The following is a 19,831-nucleotide window of genomic DNA, read 5'->3' on the forward strand; positions in this document are numbered from 1 at the left end:
TAGTAACATGGTGGCTTTAGGGAACTTTTTTTTAAAAAAGCTTTCCTCTTCTACCCACACAGTCTTATTTGAGTCCCTTAGTCATCAGTAAGCATGTTTGGAACAGCACCCAGTGCTTTTGCAAGGGTTCATATTGCAGAACAGTCACGTATGGGTATTTGTAGTTACAAATACTTGACCAGTCTCCAGGGGTGGGGTTTCCAACCCTTTAAACAACCCTGTTCCCTGTTATCAAGCTAACTTTTTGCTCTCAGTGCCAGAATTGATTGTGCTAAGACATCTTTCACTGAGAAATAAATAAAATGGAACATAATGGGTCTGCTTCAAATGCTGATAAAATCCACCAGAATCGCCTGTCGAGTGTGACAGAAGATGAAGACCAAGACGCTGCTTTTACCATCGTGACTGTGCTGGACAAAGTAGCTGCCATCGTGGACAGCGTGCAGGCCAGCCAGAAGAGGATAGAAGAGAGACACAGGGAGATGGAAAATGCCATAAAGTCCGTCCAGATTGACCTGCTGAAGTTTTCACAGTCACACAGCAACACAAGTTATGTCATTAACAAGTTGTTGGAGAAAACACGAAAGATCAGTGCTCACATTAAAGAAGTGAGGGCCCGAGTGGAGAAGCAACAAACTCACGTCAAAAAAGTTGAAACCAAGCAAGAGGAAATAATGAAGAAGAACAAATTCCGTGTGGTAATATTCCAGGTAAGCTTGCACCTGTGTTTAGCTCGATTACTGCTATCTCTTGCATCCTTTAATGGCCAACAGGTCCTATCAGACCTGTCACATGGTAACTATTGTGTATATGCGTGTGGTGGAGTTCTGTATCATCAGAGATCTCAGGATAAAACCATTTCTGTGTTAATTGGTATACTATCATGTCAGTGTTTTGAGCTTCTCAACCGTTTCATGTAATATGAACTGTGGATCGTAGCTGAGTCTATTTCTTGCCTTTGAAACTTAATATTGGTAAGCTGCTTTTGGCATATTAGCCATATTAGCATGATGCCCTCTCAAAGCCTTTGAGAAGGTTAGGACTAGAAGATACCTAAGAAGCCTCCAGTTTAAAACACCTCTTTGTTGTAGAGAAAAAGAAACTGAGGACCTGTAGCCCTGCAGTGTGGTTCTTTCCCTTATTATGGAGAGCCCAGAAAGCCCTAAGCAGTAAAATGTAAACTTTTCAGAATATAATTTGTCTATTGGAATTTTTACCTATAATAATGTATAAGTCACAATAATAAGACAAACGGTCTATTTCTTAATGAACAATCAGACAGTTGTTCTTTTTCTTATAGTTATATAAATGTAGGAGTCACATAAGTAATTCCTTATATTTGATTACCAAGTCTTTACTTAGCTGAATTCTTTTAGCTGCACCGCACAGCTTGTGGGATCTTAGTTCTCTGATCAGGGATCGAACCCGTGCCCTCTGCAGAGGAAGCACAGAGTCCTAACCACTGACCGCCTGGGAAGTCCCTACTTAGCTGATTTTACATGATAGTTTTTGTGTGGCGTTGTTTGTTGAGCTAATAAGTTCCTATCTTACTCTGCACTTGATACTCATATTTTTTGAAATAGGAACACATCCATGGCAAATGCCTAATATCTATAATATATTTAAAAACTCTTACAAATTAAAAGGGAAAAAGTTGAACTTTCATGGTAGAAAAATTGGAAAGTCATTATCAGTTCACAAAAGACAAAGTAAATGAGCAAAATTCCATTTTCACCTATGTAAATATTTGCAGTTACTGAAACATATTCGCAGAGTTTAAGAGTAGGAAATAATAAGCACTTTCATATTCTGCTGGTAGAATATTAAATGGTACATTTCTGGAGGGCAGTTTTGGTAGTATGTGTTAAGAACCTTAAAAATTTGCAAACCTTTTGGCCCCAAAATTTAATATCAAAGAATTTGTTGTAAGCATAAAATCAGGAATGTGTGCAGGCATGTTCATTGGTACAGATATGCAGTGTTATCACACTGTATTTTTAAAATAAATGTACGCCCATATGCATAGGGAAAAGGCCTAGAAGAATAAAAGCAAATTGAAATAGGAACACAGTTGGCAGGTATTTGTAAGATACCAGGGATGTGGGCCATAACTCCCGGGGCATTCTTTACACTTTAGTCAATTCTCCATAGCCCACTGTTGGCTGATAAGGTTACACGGGGATGGCAGAGTGGTATTTTGGATCTGTATTTAAGAGCCTGTTGGTTATTTAGGAGGAAGAATGGGAGGAGAGAGAGGGTTTCTAATTTCAAGGGTAGTCAAGTTCGACTATGCCATCTGAAGGCCTTTACCATTTCCCTCTCCTCCCAGGTCCCTGGAAGTCCTTCTCCGGACTTAAATTTTTGAAAAAAAAAAATTAGTCATCTTACTCTCAGAAGCCAGTGGTAGTATATGTAATGGGGATCTAAATTTATTACTGGAGAATGTAGTATACATTCTTGAATTCGCTTTTCCACGGGCATTAACAGTAATGGGTATAACTCACCCTCCACTTGTGTGGGGCATGCCAGGAAACATTCTTGGTATCCAGCATTTCTCCTGAGAACCTTTGTGTGAAGAGTAGACCAGGTTAACAATCAAGATTTACAAAGGCTAAAGAAAGCAGAGTTGCTGAGAAGTTCTAATTGACCCTTGTTTGTCTATTGACATAATTTTTTTTTAAAGTTGTTTCTATATTCACCTGTTTATTCCCTGAAAGTTGCTATTTTTTTCTTTGAGCGCCTACAGTTACTTGAATAAATAGAGATGGTATGAAAAAGGAAGCGAGAGGCACTAGTGAGAGACATAATGCTGTGAAGAGTCTGTGAAATTAAGTTGTTCAGAGTAAGCAGCACTTATCAATAAGCAGTGGCTATCTCTTGTAATGGGAGAGCATGTAAAGAAAAGATAAAGTAAATACCAATGGATTCAATGATTCATTAGATATTAGAACACTGTATACAGCATTCATATGGGATTGCTTAACAGTTAAAAGTCATATATATATATGTGTGTGTGCCTATATATATATATATATATATATATATTTTTTTTTTTTTTTTTGGCCAAGCTGCGCACCTTGCAGGATCTCAGTTCCCCAACCAAGGATTGAACCCAGGCCACGGCAGTGAAAGCTCCAAATCCTAACCACTAGACCACCAGGGAACTCCCCAAATTCTTATAATTCATCTTATAGTTAATATGTTTAAGTGGCTATATTGAGATTGCGCCTTCTACTAAAATTAACTTGAAGCTGAGTAATTCAGCTGTAGTATACTTTCATTTCGATTTGGGTTTTTCCTCAAAAAGATTTCCCTAGATATATCTTTTGGTGGCAGTCTTTATTGCTATTTTATCTCCCACCATTGTGTATGACAGAACTTTCACCTAATTCTGGACACTGGCATTGAAAAAAATTATCTGCTCTTTATCATACAATTATGATTTCTCTTTGAACGTGCTTTCACCTTAGTGACCTTCTCACCATGAAAGAAAGCCAGGAGGCTTACCATATCTTCTAACAATTTTGCTTACTAACCACATGCCCGTGCCTCCCAAATGAGGTATTTGGCCATTCCCTAATGATAAGTCCTGGACTTCTAAATATTCAAAATTCTCTTAGCAGTATTACTTTGATAATCAAGGCCATTATACTCTGACTCATAATACTCATTTTGTTACAAAAATCATCTTTTTACCTAGAATTTTACATGAAAAAATGTATAATAATTGTATTTGGAAATCAACTATAATTCAGCCCTATAATTTTCAATTATTATTACAGTGTATTTACCACTAACTCATGGTATCTCTGACTCATAGGAGTTGCAACAAATAGATTTACATAGCAGGTACTTTCTCTGTCTCTACCCCTGTTTTGTTTTGTTTTGAAGCCTGATTTTGTAGAGTTTGTTGTGCAGTTGAAGAAGGGTTTGTGATTCCTGAGTTAAGCCATAACTGATTTCTTCACAGCAGGATTGTGAGGGTTTTTCCCTAGGAAACAGTAATTATTGTTTGGCTCCTTTTCTAATTATACCTACTCAGTCCATACCCACCCACTCAGTGCTGCTGAAGCTACTCCCTGTAGTAGGTGTCAGGAAAGGAGAGGAATAATGTTGCTGCTTCTGATTCATCAGAGAGCTATGAGATACCCACCCTGCCTTTTTTTTTTTTTTTTTTTTTAAGTTCCTAGACTCTCCAATCCTGTAGCCAAAGAATTTAATTTTAAATAAGGATCCAGAGAAATAAAGTTCTGGGGATACATTCTTGACTATCAGGATGATAGGTTTTGGAATACGTATAAATGTATTTCTTACATAGTAAATTTTTTGGTTGAACAGATTTAATCTGGATCTCAAGTAGGAGCACAGTTTCTTTTAGAAATTTCAACTCGTGGATTCAGTTAAAAATCTCATGATCTTTAAAGTTTTTCCTGTTTAGTTTTAGAAATAACCCCTAAATAGCAAGTTGGGGTCCTTTAGCAGCCATGTTTCTGGCCTGCTTCTCAAGGTTACCAGTGTCTGCCATGTTCCCAAATCCAATTTGATGAATCCTTATCCATTTGACACATTTGACATAGTTGGTCCCTCCCTCTTCTTGAAACTTTTTCCCCCTTGGCTTCTGGGGGTTCCTCTCGCTCTTGGATTTCCTCCTGCCTCACTGGCTGATACTTCTCCTTTTTGGTTCTTTCTCATCTCTTCCTTCCTCCTCTTCTTCTTTTTTTTTTTAAAAATATTTATTTATTTATTTGGCTGTGCTGGGTCTTAGTTGCGGCATGCGGGATCTTAGTTGCCCCGTGCGGGATCTTTGTCGTAGCATGAGGGATCTTTAGTTGCAGCATGCAGGGTCTTTAGTTGTGGCATGTGAACTTTTAGTTGTGGCATGTGGGATCTAGTTCCCTGACCAGGAATTGAACCCGGGCCCTCCTGCATTGGGAGTGCAGAGTCTTAGCCACTGGATCACCAGGGAAGTCCCTCATCTCTTCCTTCTTATCTTCAGGTCCAAAATCCATTTATCTATCAATAACACCAAAATTCAAAAATCTGTAAAAATAAAGTTTTTATCGTAACTTATTTGGCAGACCTAGCTTTACCTGAACTCAATGGATGCCAAAACCCAACCTCAAGTAGCATGAGGCTGTTTATACTCTTTGTCCCACCTTAGAGTGAATATTTGTATTTTTTTTGCCACAAAAAGGTTTCTTCCCAAGATCTCACTGGGAATGTTATGTAATATATTATTTTCCCCAAATCTGAAATATTCTGATTTCTGAAAGGTAGCTTGGTTCCAAGGAGTTTTGAATAATGGAGTGTAGACCCATTCATTCAATCTCTTGGTGATCTCTTTCATCTGGTCTCATGATTTTTAGTTTCATCTTTATGTTAATGATACCTAAATTTATCTCTAGTCCAGATCTCTCTCCTGAATCCCAGACTTATGTACTCAGCTGCCCACTCAACATCTCTGCTTGGATGTACAGTGGGCATCTCAAAGTCAGCATGTTCAGATCCCATCCTTTCCCATCTCAGTGAATGGCTAATCTGTCCTTCAGCTGCTCAGGCCCTGGACTAGAGAATCATCCTTGACACTCTCCACATCTCAGTCTAGCAGCAGCAGATCCTGTTGGCTCCTACCTTCAAAGTGGATCTGGAATCAGGCCACTTCTCACCGCCACCTCTGTCAACACCCTGATCCATCTCTCACCTGATTGAGCTCAGTGGTCTCTAACTGCTGTCCCTGCTTCTCATCTTGCCCTCGATAGCCTCGTTTCAACAGGGTGACCCTTTTACAACATGGGTCAAATCATGTCACTATCCTCCTGAAAACTTTTTAGAAGTCTTCCTATCGCACTCGGAATAAGAGCCACGGTCCTTATGATCAGATACAGAGCCCTACGTGAGCTGGCCCTCCCACTACCTCTCTTACCCTCTCTCCTCCTCTTGCCCCTTGGTCACTCTGCTTCAGCCACGCTGCCTTCCTTGCTGTTTCTCATTTCCTCCCAGTTATGTGCATTACCTTCAGGTCTAGGCTTGGATGTCACCTTGTTAGTGAGGCCTTTCCGAGCACGCTCCCCAGTCACTGTGTATCCCCCTGCCCTGCTCTATTTTTCGCCTTAGCGCTTATCACCATCCAACATACTATGTAAGTAACTTGTTTATTTCTCTCTTCAAGAATACAAGTTCTTTTACTCTGTTTTATTCACGGGAGGTTCTCAGTTCCTAGACTAGTGACTGGTGTGTGGTGGGTGCTTAGTAACAATTTGTTGAATGAAGGCGTATGCTTCTTATTTGTTCCAACGGTCATTTGTTGAGTATACCTACTATGTACAAGGCACTCTGATAGATGCCAGGCATAAGACATAAATAAGATACAGCTCTGCTTTCATGGAAGCTATTATTTAGTGAAGGCCTCAGGGAGACATATATAAATGAGTAGAGTTCTAATTCAATTCAGACTGTGATAAATGTTATAAGTAGAGGAATGCATGTGTCATTTTGGTATAAATTGGAGACAGGTTTGACCTCTGGGGGAAGTTGGGGATATTTGAATTGACTCGAAGAAAGATTTTATTCACAAAGCTGGAAAGAGGTGAAAGGTAGCAAAAACCACGTTTATAAAGGCATGCAGGGATGAAAACAGTATGCGTTTAAGGAACTCAGAGGGGTTGTGTTGCTGGACTGGAGGAGTGGGAAAGTAGGTTTTGCTCAAACTGAAGAGCTTTCTAATTATGCTGAAGAATTTGAACTCTATCCTTTGAGTATTGGTGAGCTCCCCAATGTTTTAAAGTAGATAAAGCATGTGATCAGAGCTATGTTTTAGAAACATTTCTCAGGAAATACTTTGGTGATGTTTTGGAGGTATAGCTTATTGCACGAGTTCAGGCCTGAGATGACAGGGCCTGAATTAAGACGTTGGTAGAGGCAAGGAAGAAGGAGGCGGGAACAGAGGAGTTAGTAGTTATTAAGCAATATTATCGACAGCGCTTAGTGACCAGTTGGATATGGGATGAGGAGAGGGAATATTTGGGACCATGCTTCTGAGGTTTCTCTGGGTAGCACCTGGAGGTATTGATGCTGAGAGGTCCAGGAAAGGATCATGGCTGGGCCTTGATTTTTGGATATGTGAAGTTAGAGATTCCTGTGTTACATCTAGGTGGAGAAGTCTGTCTGACATTTAGAAATGGGTTTTCATCTTAGGGGAAGGGGAGAGGTGAAGGTAAAAGATTAGTGAGTCTGCTTGCTTGGATTTGAAGGTAGAGCAGTGGATAAGTTTGCTCGGGGTGAGCTTGGGAGATGAAGAAAAAGAAACCCTGAGAAATGCCAGCGTTTAAGGAGTGGGGGGAGGATAAGCAGCCCGTGGAGGAGATTGAAAAGGCATGGCCGGAAGGTCAAAGAACCCATTGCTAACACGCTTGCTTTCTCTTTCCTTCAGGAGGATATTCAGTGTCCAACGTCCCTGTCTATCATGAAAGACAGAAGCTTGACTGCTGAGGGTCCAGAGGAGGAGGACGATATCTTCGATCCCCCAGTTGATCTGTCTTCGGACGAAGAATATTATGTTGAAGAGAGCAGATCTGCCAGGCTTAAAAAGTCAGGCAGGGAGCGCATTGATAATATCAAAAAGGCCTTTTCCAAAGAAAACATGCAGAAGACACGGCAGAATTTTGACAAGAGAGTGAACAGAATTAGGACTAGAATAGTGACACCAGAGAGGAGAGAGCGGCTAAGGCAGTCGGGGGAGAGGTTAAGGCAGTCGGGCGAGAGGCTGAAGCAGTCAGGGGAAAGGTTTAAGAAATCTATTTCTAATGCAGCTCCTTCAAAGGAAGCTTTTAAGATGCGTAGCCTTCGGAAAACTAAAGACCGCGCTGTGGCCGAAGGTCCCGAAGAGGTCAGGGAGATAGGGGTGGACATCATTGCCAGGAGCGAGTCTCTGGGCCCCATCAGTGAGCTGTACACCGAGGTGCTCAGTGAAACAGACCCCGAGGAGGCCAGAGCCTCGCATCCTCCCCGAGAAGGCGGGGAAATCTCGGCTCCCGAGCCTTTAAAAGTTACTTTTAAACCCCAGGTGAAAGTAGAGGATGACGAATCTCTTTTGCTAGATTTAAAGCAGTAATTATAAAGAGGAATTAAGTATATTATAATTGTCAGTCTCCTTAATCACACAGTTTTAGTTTAATTAGTGTAGTCATTTACATGTATATGCCATATAGGAAAACATAAATGGTATGGCTGTCTCATTTCTGAGGTTTAAAATTTTAAAGGTAATACAATTATTAATATACATTTCCTTAATTAATATACACTTCCTGGGGAATTCTTTTTTTTTCCTCCCTTGGGGAATTTCTTTTTTCCCCTCCCCCAGGACTTAATGATTCTATCAGCTTTCTCTCTTAGGTCACCTCTCATGGCAGCTGTGGATTTTTAAGTTCCTTTCTCTTGCCCATCAGAAAAATACTTTCCTGGTGAGGCCCAATTCGGTGTTTGGTAGTCTACAATAAATGAAGGCCAAATTTATGGCCATCATTTATTTGCAAGTGAACTCTCGATTTTGGTCTAGATTAATATTGTGGCCAAGCTCAAAGGGGAATAAGTCACATGTGGATTTTATCTATATGTTCAAATCAATAGATTTTTTAGTAAATTAGCAGTCACACCCCTTTTTGATGCTTTTGCATAAAAACATTGAAGTGCTGGACTTCAGCATTTAGTTCTGGCATCACAGCTTTGCTTACAGGGAGCCACTTGGCAAGTCGTCTAATGGTCTGGTCAGTACAATGGAGAGGGTTCGCCTGTCCTACCCATCTCAGAGGACTGTTGTGAAGATAAGGAAATGTTATACATTCTGGGAGAACAAGAGCTATTTCCAGAGAAAACAAACCCCACCGGTTCCTCAAAAGCAGAATCGAAATAACTCCATCTTCTGAAAAAGTCCTGAGCTCCAAGCAGTGAGGACCTAGGTCAGACAGACACTAAAGTTGGTCTTCAGAAGCGTTTTCACAGAATCAGGAATCAAAAGTCAATGTTTGGGTGACATCTTTTTTGTCAAAGACTAAAACCAGACCTTGGGTTTGAGTTGGGTCTTCAAACGTTTCCTGGAAAATTCTTTTCTGATTTTCTTCTGATTCAGATCTCTGGTAGACCGGAGCAGCATTGTTTTGAGCAGCATGAAGCCTGCAACTGTGGCTGTGTCTTCTAGAGGCCTTTCTAAAGTCAGCCCTTGTGCAGTGCTTGGAGATGACCTCAGATGCTTATGATTTCCAGAGTGAACCCCTCAGGGCCCATCTGTCCAAAACAGCGTTCTTAGGAGTTCATCATAACTGCTTTGGGAGGAAGCCAGATTCCACTTATTTGTTAGCTGTAGATCTAGCCAATCTAGAAGTAGATATTATTGCTAAAGAAAGAGAAATGGTCATACTGGTCCTGCACTTGTGTATGTTTAAATCTTCTGGTTTGTAAAAGGGAAGAAATGATGGAATTGTGGAATTTGAAGAGTTTGGACAGCAGTCAGCTTTCAGTCAGTTTTGGATGCTCAAGTAGTAATTAAAAATTGTAATGTATACACACACACACACACACACACACACAAATCAGCTTTAAAATATTTAACTCAGTTACCCAGCTGTTTGGGTTTGAGAGTTTGATTCAGCATCATTTCCTCTTCACTCTGCGTGAATACATAAAATCATGAATTGTTAATCTCATTATCTTTTTTATTGAAAACTAAAGTGTATACAGCTTTGAACAATACTTTAAAAGGAATAATTTTTAAAATGTTACAGTTTAGAAAGAGCTTGGATGCCTAATCACACATTTCCTTAAAGCCATAATAAATTTGAATTTAAAAAAGACATTATTACAAAGTTTGATGTCAGTGTCCTATTTGTAAATATTTTTACTAATAATGAATGCAAACAGTATGGCATGTAGTTGATATAGTAACCCTACTCATAATAGATATGTTTCTAGGTTAAGCAGAATGTAAAGAAGTTATATGCTTTTTTTTTTCTGGCCCTACAGAGGATAAATATCAATTGAGCAAAATATCACTGTCAAGGAATTTTTGTAAAGTCCATTTGCTTACTGACCCATTATATAAGCAGACTTGATATGTTATGGAACATTTCCCACATAGGTATGTTTGAATTTTGATTTAGAAGGCATTATAGCCTGGTCAGCTCTTCATCATGGTAGGCGCTGAACAATTTCATGTTCCCAGAGGTTCATTATCACTTACACTGCTTTCTTGGCACTAGGATTTTCCCCTCTGTGTCACTTCTGTCTCTCAACATTTCCCCCCGTGTTTAGAGCATTCCTCAATTCCACATTCATGATTTTTTCTCCTTTCACCCCATTCTCTTGACGTAAAGAATGTCTGTTTATTATAGGCTGCAGAATCATACATCTTCATTTAATGCAAGGAATAGTCTAGTCAACATTCTCTATTTTTAAAGTTTCAGACAACACAGATTTTCTGCTCATTTTACTCTTCTGTGTTTTTGAAATTATATGTTAGATTTTAAACAGTTTATTGAAATAAAACCATTAGCAGGATTTGTCCCCTTTTCTTTCCGTGAGGCAGAACAGTGCAACATCCATAGACACCCAGGGCATGGAGCCCGCACTCAGGCTCTACTACAGAATAGACAGGCGAGAAGAGGGAAGTGCAACTCTGTCTCCTGCACGTGATGGATCCAGAGGCTTTCCTCTCAGGGTCTATGGTGGCCTGGTTCTGGGTCATAGGTTAGAGAAAAGGGCCCAGTGTGAAATAGTGATAAGAGGAGCATGAAAATTCAGCTTGTTGAGAACATATTTGTGGTGTGTGTAAACTCCCTTGAACAAGTTTTCGTAAATTAAAAATTCAAACCAAACTACAGTATCTCATTTTGACTTTATCGTTTGCCTTCCATGTACGTATAAGGGTTTGGTTCAGAACAGTCTGAGGTTCACTGTGATTCTATCAGCTAGAGAGCATGGGTCATGTTATGTAAAATATTTCACAGAATCACTGTTAACTCTACAGTCCCCATACATGAAATTACTGCACCTGTTTTTCTTCTGAGACATGTTTTCTATAGCTTTTATTGAACCCAACTAAAAATATTATAGGTTACAATCCCCAAATAATAGCTGTGGCGTATCTGAGTCAAGACTAGGGAGAATGACCACTGTGGTCTCATCCTCAGTTCTGTTGGAATTTGGGGCATGCTATTATCTGGTCTGTAGTGAATGAAAAATGAATAAGCCTTAGTGCTGAGTTTTGTGTGTCATTCTTGTGACCACTTCTGAGTTATGTGATTTCTGAGGATTTATAGCTGTCCTTAGCAAGTCAGAATCCTTCAGGGTATTTCTTGGGTGGATAGGCGATCTAGGATAACTAGCTCTTCACTGTGAGCCTCTTAGGACATCCAAGGATCCCCAAGAGGATAGCATGGAGTGGCAGAATATCCTCAGGCTTTGAATTTACTCTGGGCATCTTCCTAAAATCAGCTGTGCTTGTCAGGGGCTGTCCTAGACTGCTCTGTCACTTGATGCCTTTGCTCATGCCGTTTGTCTCTCTTGTGGTTTGGGAGATGAGTTTCAAGTTCAGTGATAATGTCCATTTCCTTCTTTTAGCTTTCCTTGCTTACCTTCCACCCCTTAGGAAGGGTGTGATTAATTACTCCATATAATCAATATACACAGCACCTTTGATCTGTCAGATTCTGTGTGAGGCACTGAGAATTCAAAGATGAATATAGAACATAGTCCTTGTTCCTTCCCCTTCCCCCCTCCCCTTTTCTTCCCTCCCCTTTCCCAGCCCTTATCTCAGACTCACTGTTTCTAGGAGTCCGTCAAGCCAAAATTCAGCAACGTGACTAGTGCTGTATGTAATACGATGGAACTGTAGAGATGGAAGATGTTGATATAGAATTTTGACTATACGTCAGTCATACCACTTATCATTACATTTTAGTTCATTTGTGTGATTGTCTTCTAGACCAGACTGTGCTGCTCAGGGGCAGGAACTCTATTCTATTCATCTTTTGGTCCCCAGCACTTGGAAGCCTCCCAAGTGCTAGGCATCATTAGGTATCATGATATGAAAAATATGGACCCTGCACTTAAGGAGCTTTTCCTCTGGTGGAGAAGACAGACATGTAATCCAACATCATTGCATAATGTGATTGGAGCCTCATGTCTAAGAAAGGATGATGGGAGCATAGAGGAAGAGCGTCTAACAAGCTGGGGAGGGGGTGTCAGGGAAAGCTAGAGAAAATGCTGCTTCACTTGCCATTTGAAGACCAATCAAGAGTCAGCTAAATAACAGAATTCAAGGCAAGATGCAGCTGGAGAGGTTGTATGAAGATGTTTTGGGTTTTATGTCAAAGGCCATAGAGAGCCATTGAGATCGAAAGCCGTGGAGTGCCATGACTGACGTTTGTGGAAGGATGCTCTGTTAACACAGCAGGGGCAGAGGGACCAGGTACTAGGCCCCTTACATTTTTCCAGATGAGAGTAGCACCTGACCTCAAGCATTAACAGAGCTCTGCAGGGGATAAACTTAGGTGTGGCTTGTGACAGGGAGCAAATGATAGCCAGGTTTCTGACTTGGGTGAGTGGTCCTGCCATTCACTGAGACAGGAAATGTGGTATCCTGTCCGGGGACTCTTAGTACTCTCCTGATGCCCCTCTTACTCTCTGCTCTGACAGCCTTTGTTGCTGGTCCCTTGCATAGCCTGAGAAACAAAGGGGAGCCATGCGTATACTCCAGAAGCTCCCACACTAGAGGTCTGCCTAGTCTAGCCATTGTGGCTCTCACCCGTGCTTGAAGAAAGCCTCATTTGGAGTGATCCTTTCCTGGTTCTAGCAAGTGCCTTGCCCTCTCCACTAGGACTCAAAAGTCCTTGGGAAGGAGCATTGCCTTGCAGATCTAAGGCCATTGTGAGAGCTTCTCTCCCATCAGTATCTTTGTTCAAGGCCAGATTTTTGCTTGCTCATTGTATGGTCCAAAGAAAAGCTGCCCTTGATCTTAGAATGGATGCTTTTGATTTGTTTATTACTCTTTTTTTAATCTCAGCTGTTGTTTGGCACCCAAGGGTTCTAGCCAAAGCTGTGCTTGGTATTGCAGCTGACACTACAGTAAAAGCTGCTATAACCTGGTATCTTGGCCAAGGCCAGTCACCCAGGTTCATGTAGCTACTCGGCGGCTGTGGCTACAGTAAGAGCCTCGATCTCATCATGGGTGCTTTGGTTTCAAACCTCATCCCTTGGTGTCTGTCGCATGAGATCTGAGTCATGGCATCACAAATGTATTAGGGGTTCAAGATGGGCTTTGATGCAACCCATTTTTCTTCTTTTCCAAGGTTCTGGCTGATGGAAGAGTTCATTTAAGGATCACCAGCAAAATGGAGACCAAGGTGTCATCTTATTACTGGCTGGGCAAATGTCTAATACTTCCCCCAAATGCAGAGCATCTGGTGGATTCTGTTGGAGAATGTGGCTTAGACCTAAGATGGGAGAGAGAGAGAGAGAGAGAGAGAGAGAGAGACCCCGCTGTGTCCCTGGGGACCTGCATACTTTGGTGTGGCCGTAGAGAGAGCAAGGTTTGTCAAGCAGAAGCAGGGTCCATTTTATCAGCTAGCAATGAAGCCCACAGGCCAGCCTCACATACTCAGCCAGGGGGAGCAGGGGATGGAGGGACCCCCTCTGCCCCCTGGCTCAGGTGGGCAGGTAGTAAGGAGATGGGAGGCAGGGAGGCTGGGGCTCCTGACCCAGAAAACCCACCATACCAGAACGAAGGGTCCGATTTGAAGCCATAGCCTGGTTTGTGCTGTTGCCTAACATGCAGAGTTAAACCTAGCCCACGGAAGGTAGCCATTACCCCTAAGGCCTATTTTGGACACACTAAATTGAGGTGCTGATCTTCAGTGAGGACCACGAGGAGCGCAGGCAAGTAGGATACTACAGATCCCAGACCAAAGGAGAGGGCTGGAGAAACGCACTTGTTAGACGAAGAACAGGTAAGTGAAATTCTGGGTTTTCATGAGAAAGTTCTGGCAGTTTGACTTTGAAAGAAACAGTGGATAAAGATCTTTCAAGAAAGGAATGGGTAAAGAAGTTGGCTAACTTGTAAATTAAGCTTTTCTTCTGAACAATTCTTCGTGGGCTCTTATTTCAAGAAGAACTTTCTCCTGGTCAGTCTGTTAACTATCTTTGTAAGGGCAAGAATTCTCTGTTAAACACTGTCTGGTTTCCAAACCTCCCTGATACAATTCACTTTAGGATAAGAGAAGCACTAAATATTGTTCTAACCTTAAATTTAGAACTACAATGGGCACCACAGTCTGGAGGGTTTCATTCAGTTTCTTGCTGTTAGTCCATTAAGGTATTACTTAATGGCTAAAGTTTGCCTACAGCATAATATTACAAAGCAGCCAGGTTACCCTTATAATCTCATGGGCTAATATTCACAACTTCTCAAAGTCTCATTAGGCCTTTTATCTGAATAAGCTTCAAATTCTCAGGCTGTGGTTATGTAGATAATGTTGTTTTAGGGTAATATAAAATCCATTGAAATGCGTTTTTCACTTTAATTGTATTAGTACCTTTCAAGTGGCCACATTTATTTGGAAAGTTTCTGTAAGGAGAAGAAATAAATTAGCAGAATTATGCATGGGATGTACTTGGCTCTAGTTCAAAGCAACGGAGAAGATTTCAGAGGGAAACATTTGTATGCTTGTCAACTGTTAAGAAATAGGACTAAATCTTCTTCAAGAGGAGAGAAAATATCCTATTAAACCATAGGTTGTAGATGCATGAGGAGAGTGCACCCAAATATTCTCTGCCTGAAACTCATACATCTGTCTCACATAAAAAATCACCAACATTACAGGCAAACCTGTGTTGGAGAGTAAAATCGCTTAAGATTTACTAGTTATTCTCCTGTATTCTTAAATAATCATCTTCCAGTGATAATCTACTTAAACATCTCTCTCCTTGTTTTTCCTCTGCAGAATGACAGCATCTGTGAGGGTAGAGGGGCCGGAAAGAGACTAAATCATTGGTTATAGGGACCAAAGGAGCCTGAATTTACTCCTATGGTTTGATGGAGGCCACATATACATATGGTAGATTATGTTTCTCTCAAAATTTTGTGCCGAAAAGGCAGTGATTATTACATTTTTTTTTTCCAGGGGCAGACGATATAGGAATGGAGAGAATGGACATGGAAATCATGAAACTTAGTCATGAGTCTTCTGGGCAAAAAACCAACTCTCTCAGCTACAAATTAAAGATCAAAGCCAGGAACACCTTGAAATAGTGCACGTTGAGGAATAAGGGTAAATGGGTGGTCTCCATTGTCAGTGAGGACAAAGCAAAATAAATGGGTTTCAAATGCAGGGGATTTCCACAAAGAAAGGCTCCTACTGTGCAGAAACATTTTCAGAGGGTTTAAGAATTGAACCCTCTTCTGTTTGGAGGTAGGGTAGTAACTGCAGTGCCTAGAGATGAATGCATGCATCATATTTTTGTTGTTCCATAGTTTCTTACAATGTGCAGCCATGATTGTCATATTCATATTGTTCTGTTTGTAAAGCCTCTTAAAATATTTTTCATGCCTGCTCACTGGGATTTTATGAGTTAAGAGCAAGAGACTGTATTTCCCACGAATAAGATAATGTCTTATCTTGTACCTCCCATAATTCAGTGCTTTCTTTATATTAGGTATTTACTAAGTAGTTATTGAATGAAAACAAATGATTCTTTGAAGTATGACATCTTTTCTTAATATCTTTGAATTAAGGTCATTTATTTATTTGGTATTTATTGAGCACCTCCTATAAGCCTGGCACTTTTCTAGGCTCTGGGGAAAAAGCAGTGAACAAGACAAAAAGTTCCTGCTTTCAAAGAGAGCTAAACTAACATTCCAGAGGGAGACAAACGATAAGTAAGTAAATGTAATATGTTAGGCGGTGAAAAGTGTTAGGAAAAAATAAGTCAGGGTAAGGAGGTGGGACATTATGGGTGGGGTGGTGCCCGATGGGTGCTGTTTTACAAAGGGTGTCCAGGAAAGCCTCTCTTGAGAAGGTGGCCACAGTCAGTGTCCTGAATCTAATGCAAGAATTTCTGGGAAAAGAATTTCAGGTGTGTTCAGAGGACAGTGTGGCTGAAGTGGGTGAGGATGGAAGAGTGAGACCAGTGGGGTGTTACATAGGCTGTGGTAAGGAGTGTGATTTTTACTCTGAAGGAGAAGGGGGCATATTAAGCTTGTTGAGCAGAGTGACAAGATGTAATTTATTGATCTATTTATACTTGTTGAAAAGTCAAACCATTGTGTTCATACAAAAAGCTAACTAGGGACTTCCCTGGTGGTGGTGCAGTGGTTAAGATCCGCCTGCCAATGCAGGGGACACGGGTTCGAGCACTGGTCCGGGAAGATCCCACATGCCGCGGAGCAACTAAGCCCGTGCACCACGACTACTGAGCCTGCGCTCTAGAGCCCGCGAGCCACAACTACTGAGCCCGCGAGCCACAACTAGTGAAGCCTGCGTGCCTAAAGCACGTGCTTCACAACAAGAGAAGCCACCACAATGAGAAGCCTGTGCACCGTAATGAAGAGTAGCCCCTGCCCGCCACAACTAGAGAAAAGTCTGCGTGCAGCAACGAAGACCCAATGCAGCCAAAAATAAAAAACAAAAACCAAAAAAAGCTAACTAGAGTTCCTGTCTTAGTTCACAGTGCAAAGGAAAAATCATCCAAACTCCAAACACTTTCCGTTCTACGCTCTCCTTAATAGTTTAGTCCTTTGCCACATCCCAGGAACCCCATTGCAGCTCAAGGCTGACATCTAGTGGATATTTTCACAATTGTTTATAAGCCGGCAAATTGGAACATTCCAGCTCTTGATTAGAAATAGAGGGTGAGCTTTAACGTAAAAATCACAAACAGGATGATAAAACAATCATAATGATCTTAGGAGAAGATTACAGTAGATTTGCCTCCTTGTTTTTCTTTGGATCATATTCTGGTAAGTTTGCATTCCTCTAACAAGTATTTGTTAAAACTGGTAGGTTTAGCTGCCAGAAGATTGTGGCAGGAAAATCATGGGCTGGTAAAGGGAGAATAAGTCAGGACTGGGTGGAATCACTAGGAGAAAGTGCTCTGGTTCCAGGAGTGGCCTTCAAAAGGTAGCCTGTGGTTTGTTGTGTGGTATCTAAGGGTGTTTGTGTTCCATACCTGACCTGGAGTCAGGTTGACACTGATTTACAAAAGGGGTCTGAGCTCATGAGCAGGGCATGATGGGAGGAAGTTCAGGGCAGTGGGGAAATACTCAAAGTCAGGTGCAGTTAGGTGGTTCCCAAAGCTTAAGTGGGGTATTGAGTGCAGCAGTCAAGAGCTTTAGCTTTATAATTGGACATCTGGCTTCATGTCTTATGCTGCCATTTACATACTGACTGTAAGAACTTGGGCGAATTGCACTCTCTGTATCTCAGTTTCTAAATTGTACCCACTTTGTAAAGGTGTTTTATTAAGTTAGGTAATTTATGCAAAGCACTTAACATGCTGGCACTTAGTAAGCAGTCAGTAGCAGCTAGGTGTTATTTTTCAGAAGAACCATGAGTAGCCATTAGAGGTAGAGAAGCAGGGTATTGTAGTAATAATAGTACCACACTAAAAACCTTTTTTTTTTTTTTTTTGCCCCCAGCACTGAAGATTAGCAGAATTGGGCTTCCCTGGTGGCACAGTGGTTAAGGATCCGCCTGCCAACGCAGGGGAACACGGGTTCGAGCCCTGGTCTGGGAAGATCCCACATGCCGCAGAGCGACTAAGCCCGTGCGCCACAACTACTGAGCCTGCGCTCTACAGCCCACGAGCCACAACTACTGAAGCCCGTGCGCCTAGAGCCCGTGCTCTGTAACAAGAGAAGCCGCCACAATGAGAAGCCCGCGCACCGCAGCGAAGAGTAGCCCTCGCTCACCGCAACTAGAGAAAGCCTGCGTGCAGCAACGAAGACCCAACGCAGCCAAAACTAAATAAATAAATATAAATAAACTAAATTAAAAAAAAGATTAGCAGAATTTAGGTTTTAACTATTTCATATATCTATATGATCCATTTTATCTGCATTGACTGGGGGTAGTTGAATATTCTGCCTAACTAAGGTATATCATTATACTACATAAATATTAAAATTGTTCAGTGGCTTTCATTACTTTTAGGGAAAAAGATCCAAATATTTAGCTCTGTGGGACCTGGCTCCTGCCTGCCTCTTCAGATGACCTCTTACTACTCCTCCCCCTCAGTTTCTGCATTCCAGACAGGCTGAGATGTGCTGGCATTTTTTTGGGTCCTCCAACACCTTGTTCCACCTGTCTCAGGACCTTTGCACAGGCAGTCTCCTTAGCCAGTCCACATCTCTCCCACCCTACCCACCCCAACAACCAAGTACACACCTACTAATGCCCACTCATCTTTCTGATTCCAGCTCAAATGACACTTCTTCAGGGAAGCTTTCCTGGCCTCCACCCCACTTCCATGCTGGGCAAGCCTCCCTTGTTATAAGATCTCATAGCATTCTGCACTTTTAGTTTTTCTTCAGAACACTTACAGTTTTAAAGTATATATTTGGATGATTATTTGCTTCCCAACTAGACTGTAAGCATCTTAAAAGCTGGAATGGTGTCTGCGTGACCCGTCGTTCTGTCCTTGCCAGAGTGCCTGATACATTTAGACTCAGATATTTTTTTGACTAGTAAAGAGAGTAGTGTGAAGGAGGTGGGATCTGATTTGAATATTAAAGTGCAGAAATAGGTAAAACAGTTGATGACTAACTCAAGTGTGAGGGGTCTAGTGGGTACTGTGGTGTGATGCCCAGGTTCCCTCTTTAAGACTAGGCATTCATTCCTCCAGGGTGCTGGGAGTTTTGATGGCTGATGGCAGTCAGCTTAATCCCTCCACAGGAATTACCCTCAGCAAGGAGAGCCACCTCACCTAAGGTCACACCCCCTCCTGAGAGCAGCCCACCACATCCAGTGACAGGTTAATTGGGGGGTATGTGTTCCACCCCCTTGCCTAAGTCTGGGACAATTTTGAAGGGCCATTCCAGGTCCAGAGCTCACCACGGGATTGGCTGAGGCTACCGTGAACAGTTCAACTCCCTCCCCCGATCCTCCCTCCCTCAGCCCTCACAGGTGCTGTTTCTGAGGGCACTCCTCTACCCCCAAACCACTTGCACATAAGTCTCAGTGTCTGTTTCCTAGGGAAACTGATCCACAACTGGGCGTGGAGGAGAGGGAGGAATCTAAGGTAGCGCCTCGATTCCTGGCTTGAGGCAGCAGATGATGCCATCCACCGCGATGAGGAACACAGGAAAAGATGTGAAGTTGAAGCAGGCTTTCTGGAAAAGATAAGTTTTGGAGGTTCTAAGTCAGAAGTTCCTTTGGGATAGCCAAGAGTCTGAAGCTCAGAAGAAAGATGTGGGCTGGAGGTATGGATCTGGGAGTCATTGGCACAGCAAAACAATGACATGAGACAGCTCACCCATGGAAGTGTGGAAAGTGGCACAGAGGACTAGTGTGACCTGGGAACCAGCAGAGGGAGGCAGGGCAAGGAAGACAAACCCGTGGCAGATAAAGAGCGATCAGAGCGGCAGGAAAACCTCTCAGGAGTGTGAGCGTTATGGATAGCAGAGGGAGCAGCAAAGGGGTTTACAGCGAATACAGGCAGATGTGTCAGGTGCTGTAGGGAACGCAGCACGGAAATGTCCTTTGGATTTAATGATATGGCCACTGAGAACCTTGCTGAGGACAGTTTTAGTGGAGTGAGTAGAAGCAGCCAGATGCCAGTGAAGGAG

The 19,831-nt window shown here is 42.0% G+C and overlaps 1 protein-coding gene across 1 annotated transcript; it reads left to right on the top strand.

Moving 5' to 3' along the window:
- The first annotated feature begins 163 nt into the window (after positions 1 to 163).
- Positions 164 to 10,873, top strand: CAVIN4 (caveolae associated protein 4). Its single transcript, XM_007197075.2, has 2 exons — positions 164 to 710; positions 7,430 to 10,873. Exons 1-2 carry the CDS (start codon positions 303 to 305, stop codon positions 8,108 to 8,110), a joined length of 1,089 nt encoding a protein of 362 aa, XP_007197137.2. The 5' UTR covers positions 164 to 302; the 3' UTR covers positions 8,111 to 10,873.
- The last annotated feature ends 8,958 nt before the right edge of the window (positions 10,874 to 19,831 follow it).

This window comes from Balaenoptera acutorostrata, chromosome 6 (assembly GCF_949987535.1).
Source record: "Balaenoptera acutorostrata chromosome 6, mBalAcu1.1, whole genome shotgun sequence".
NCBI lineage: Eukaryota > Metazoa > Chordata > Mammalia > Artiodactyla > Balaenopteridae > Balaenoptera > Balaenoptera acutorostrata.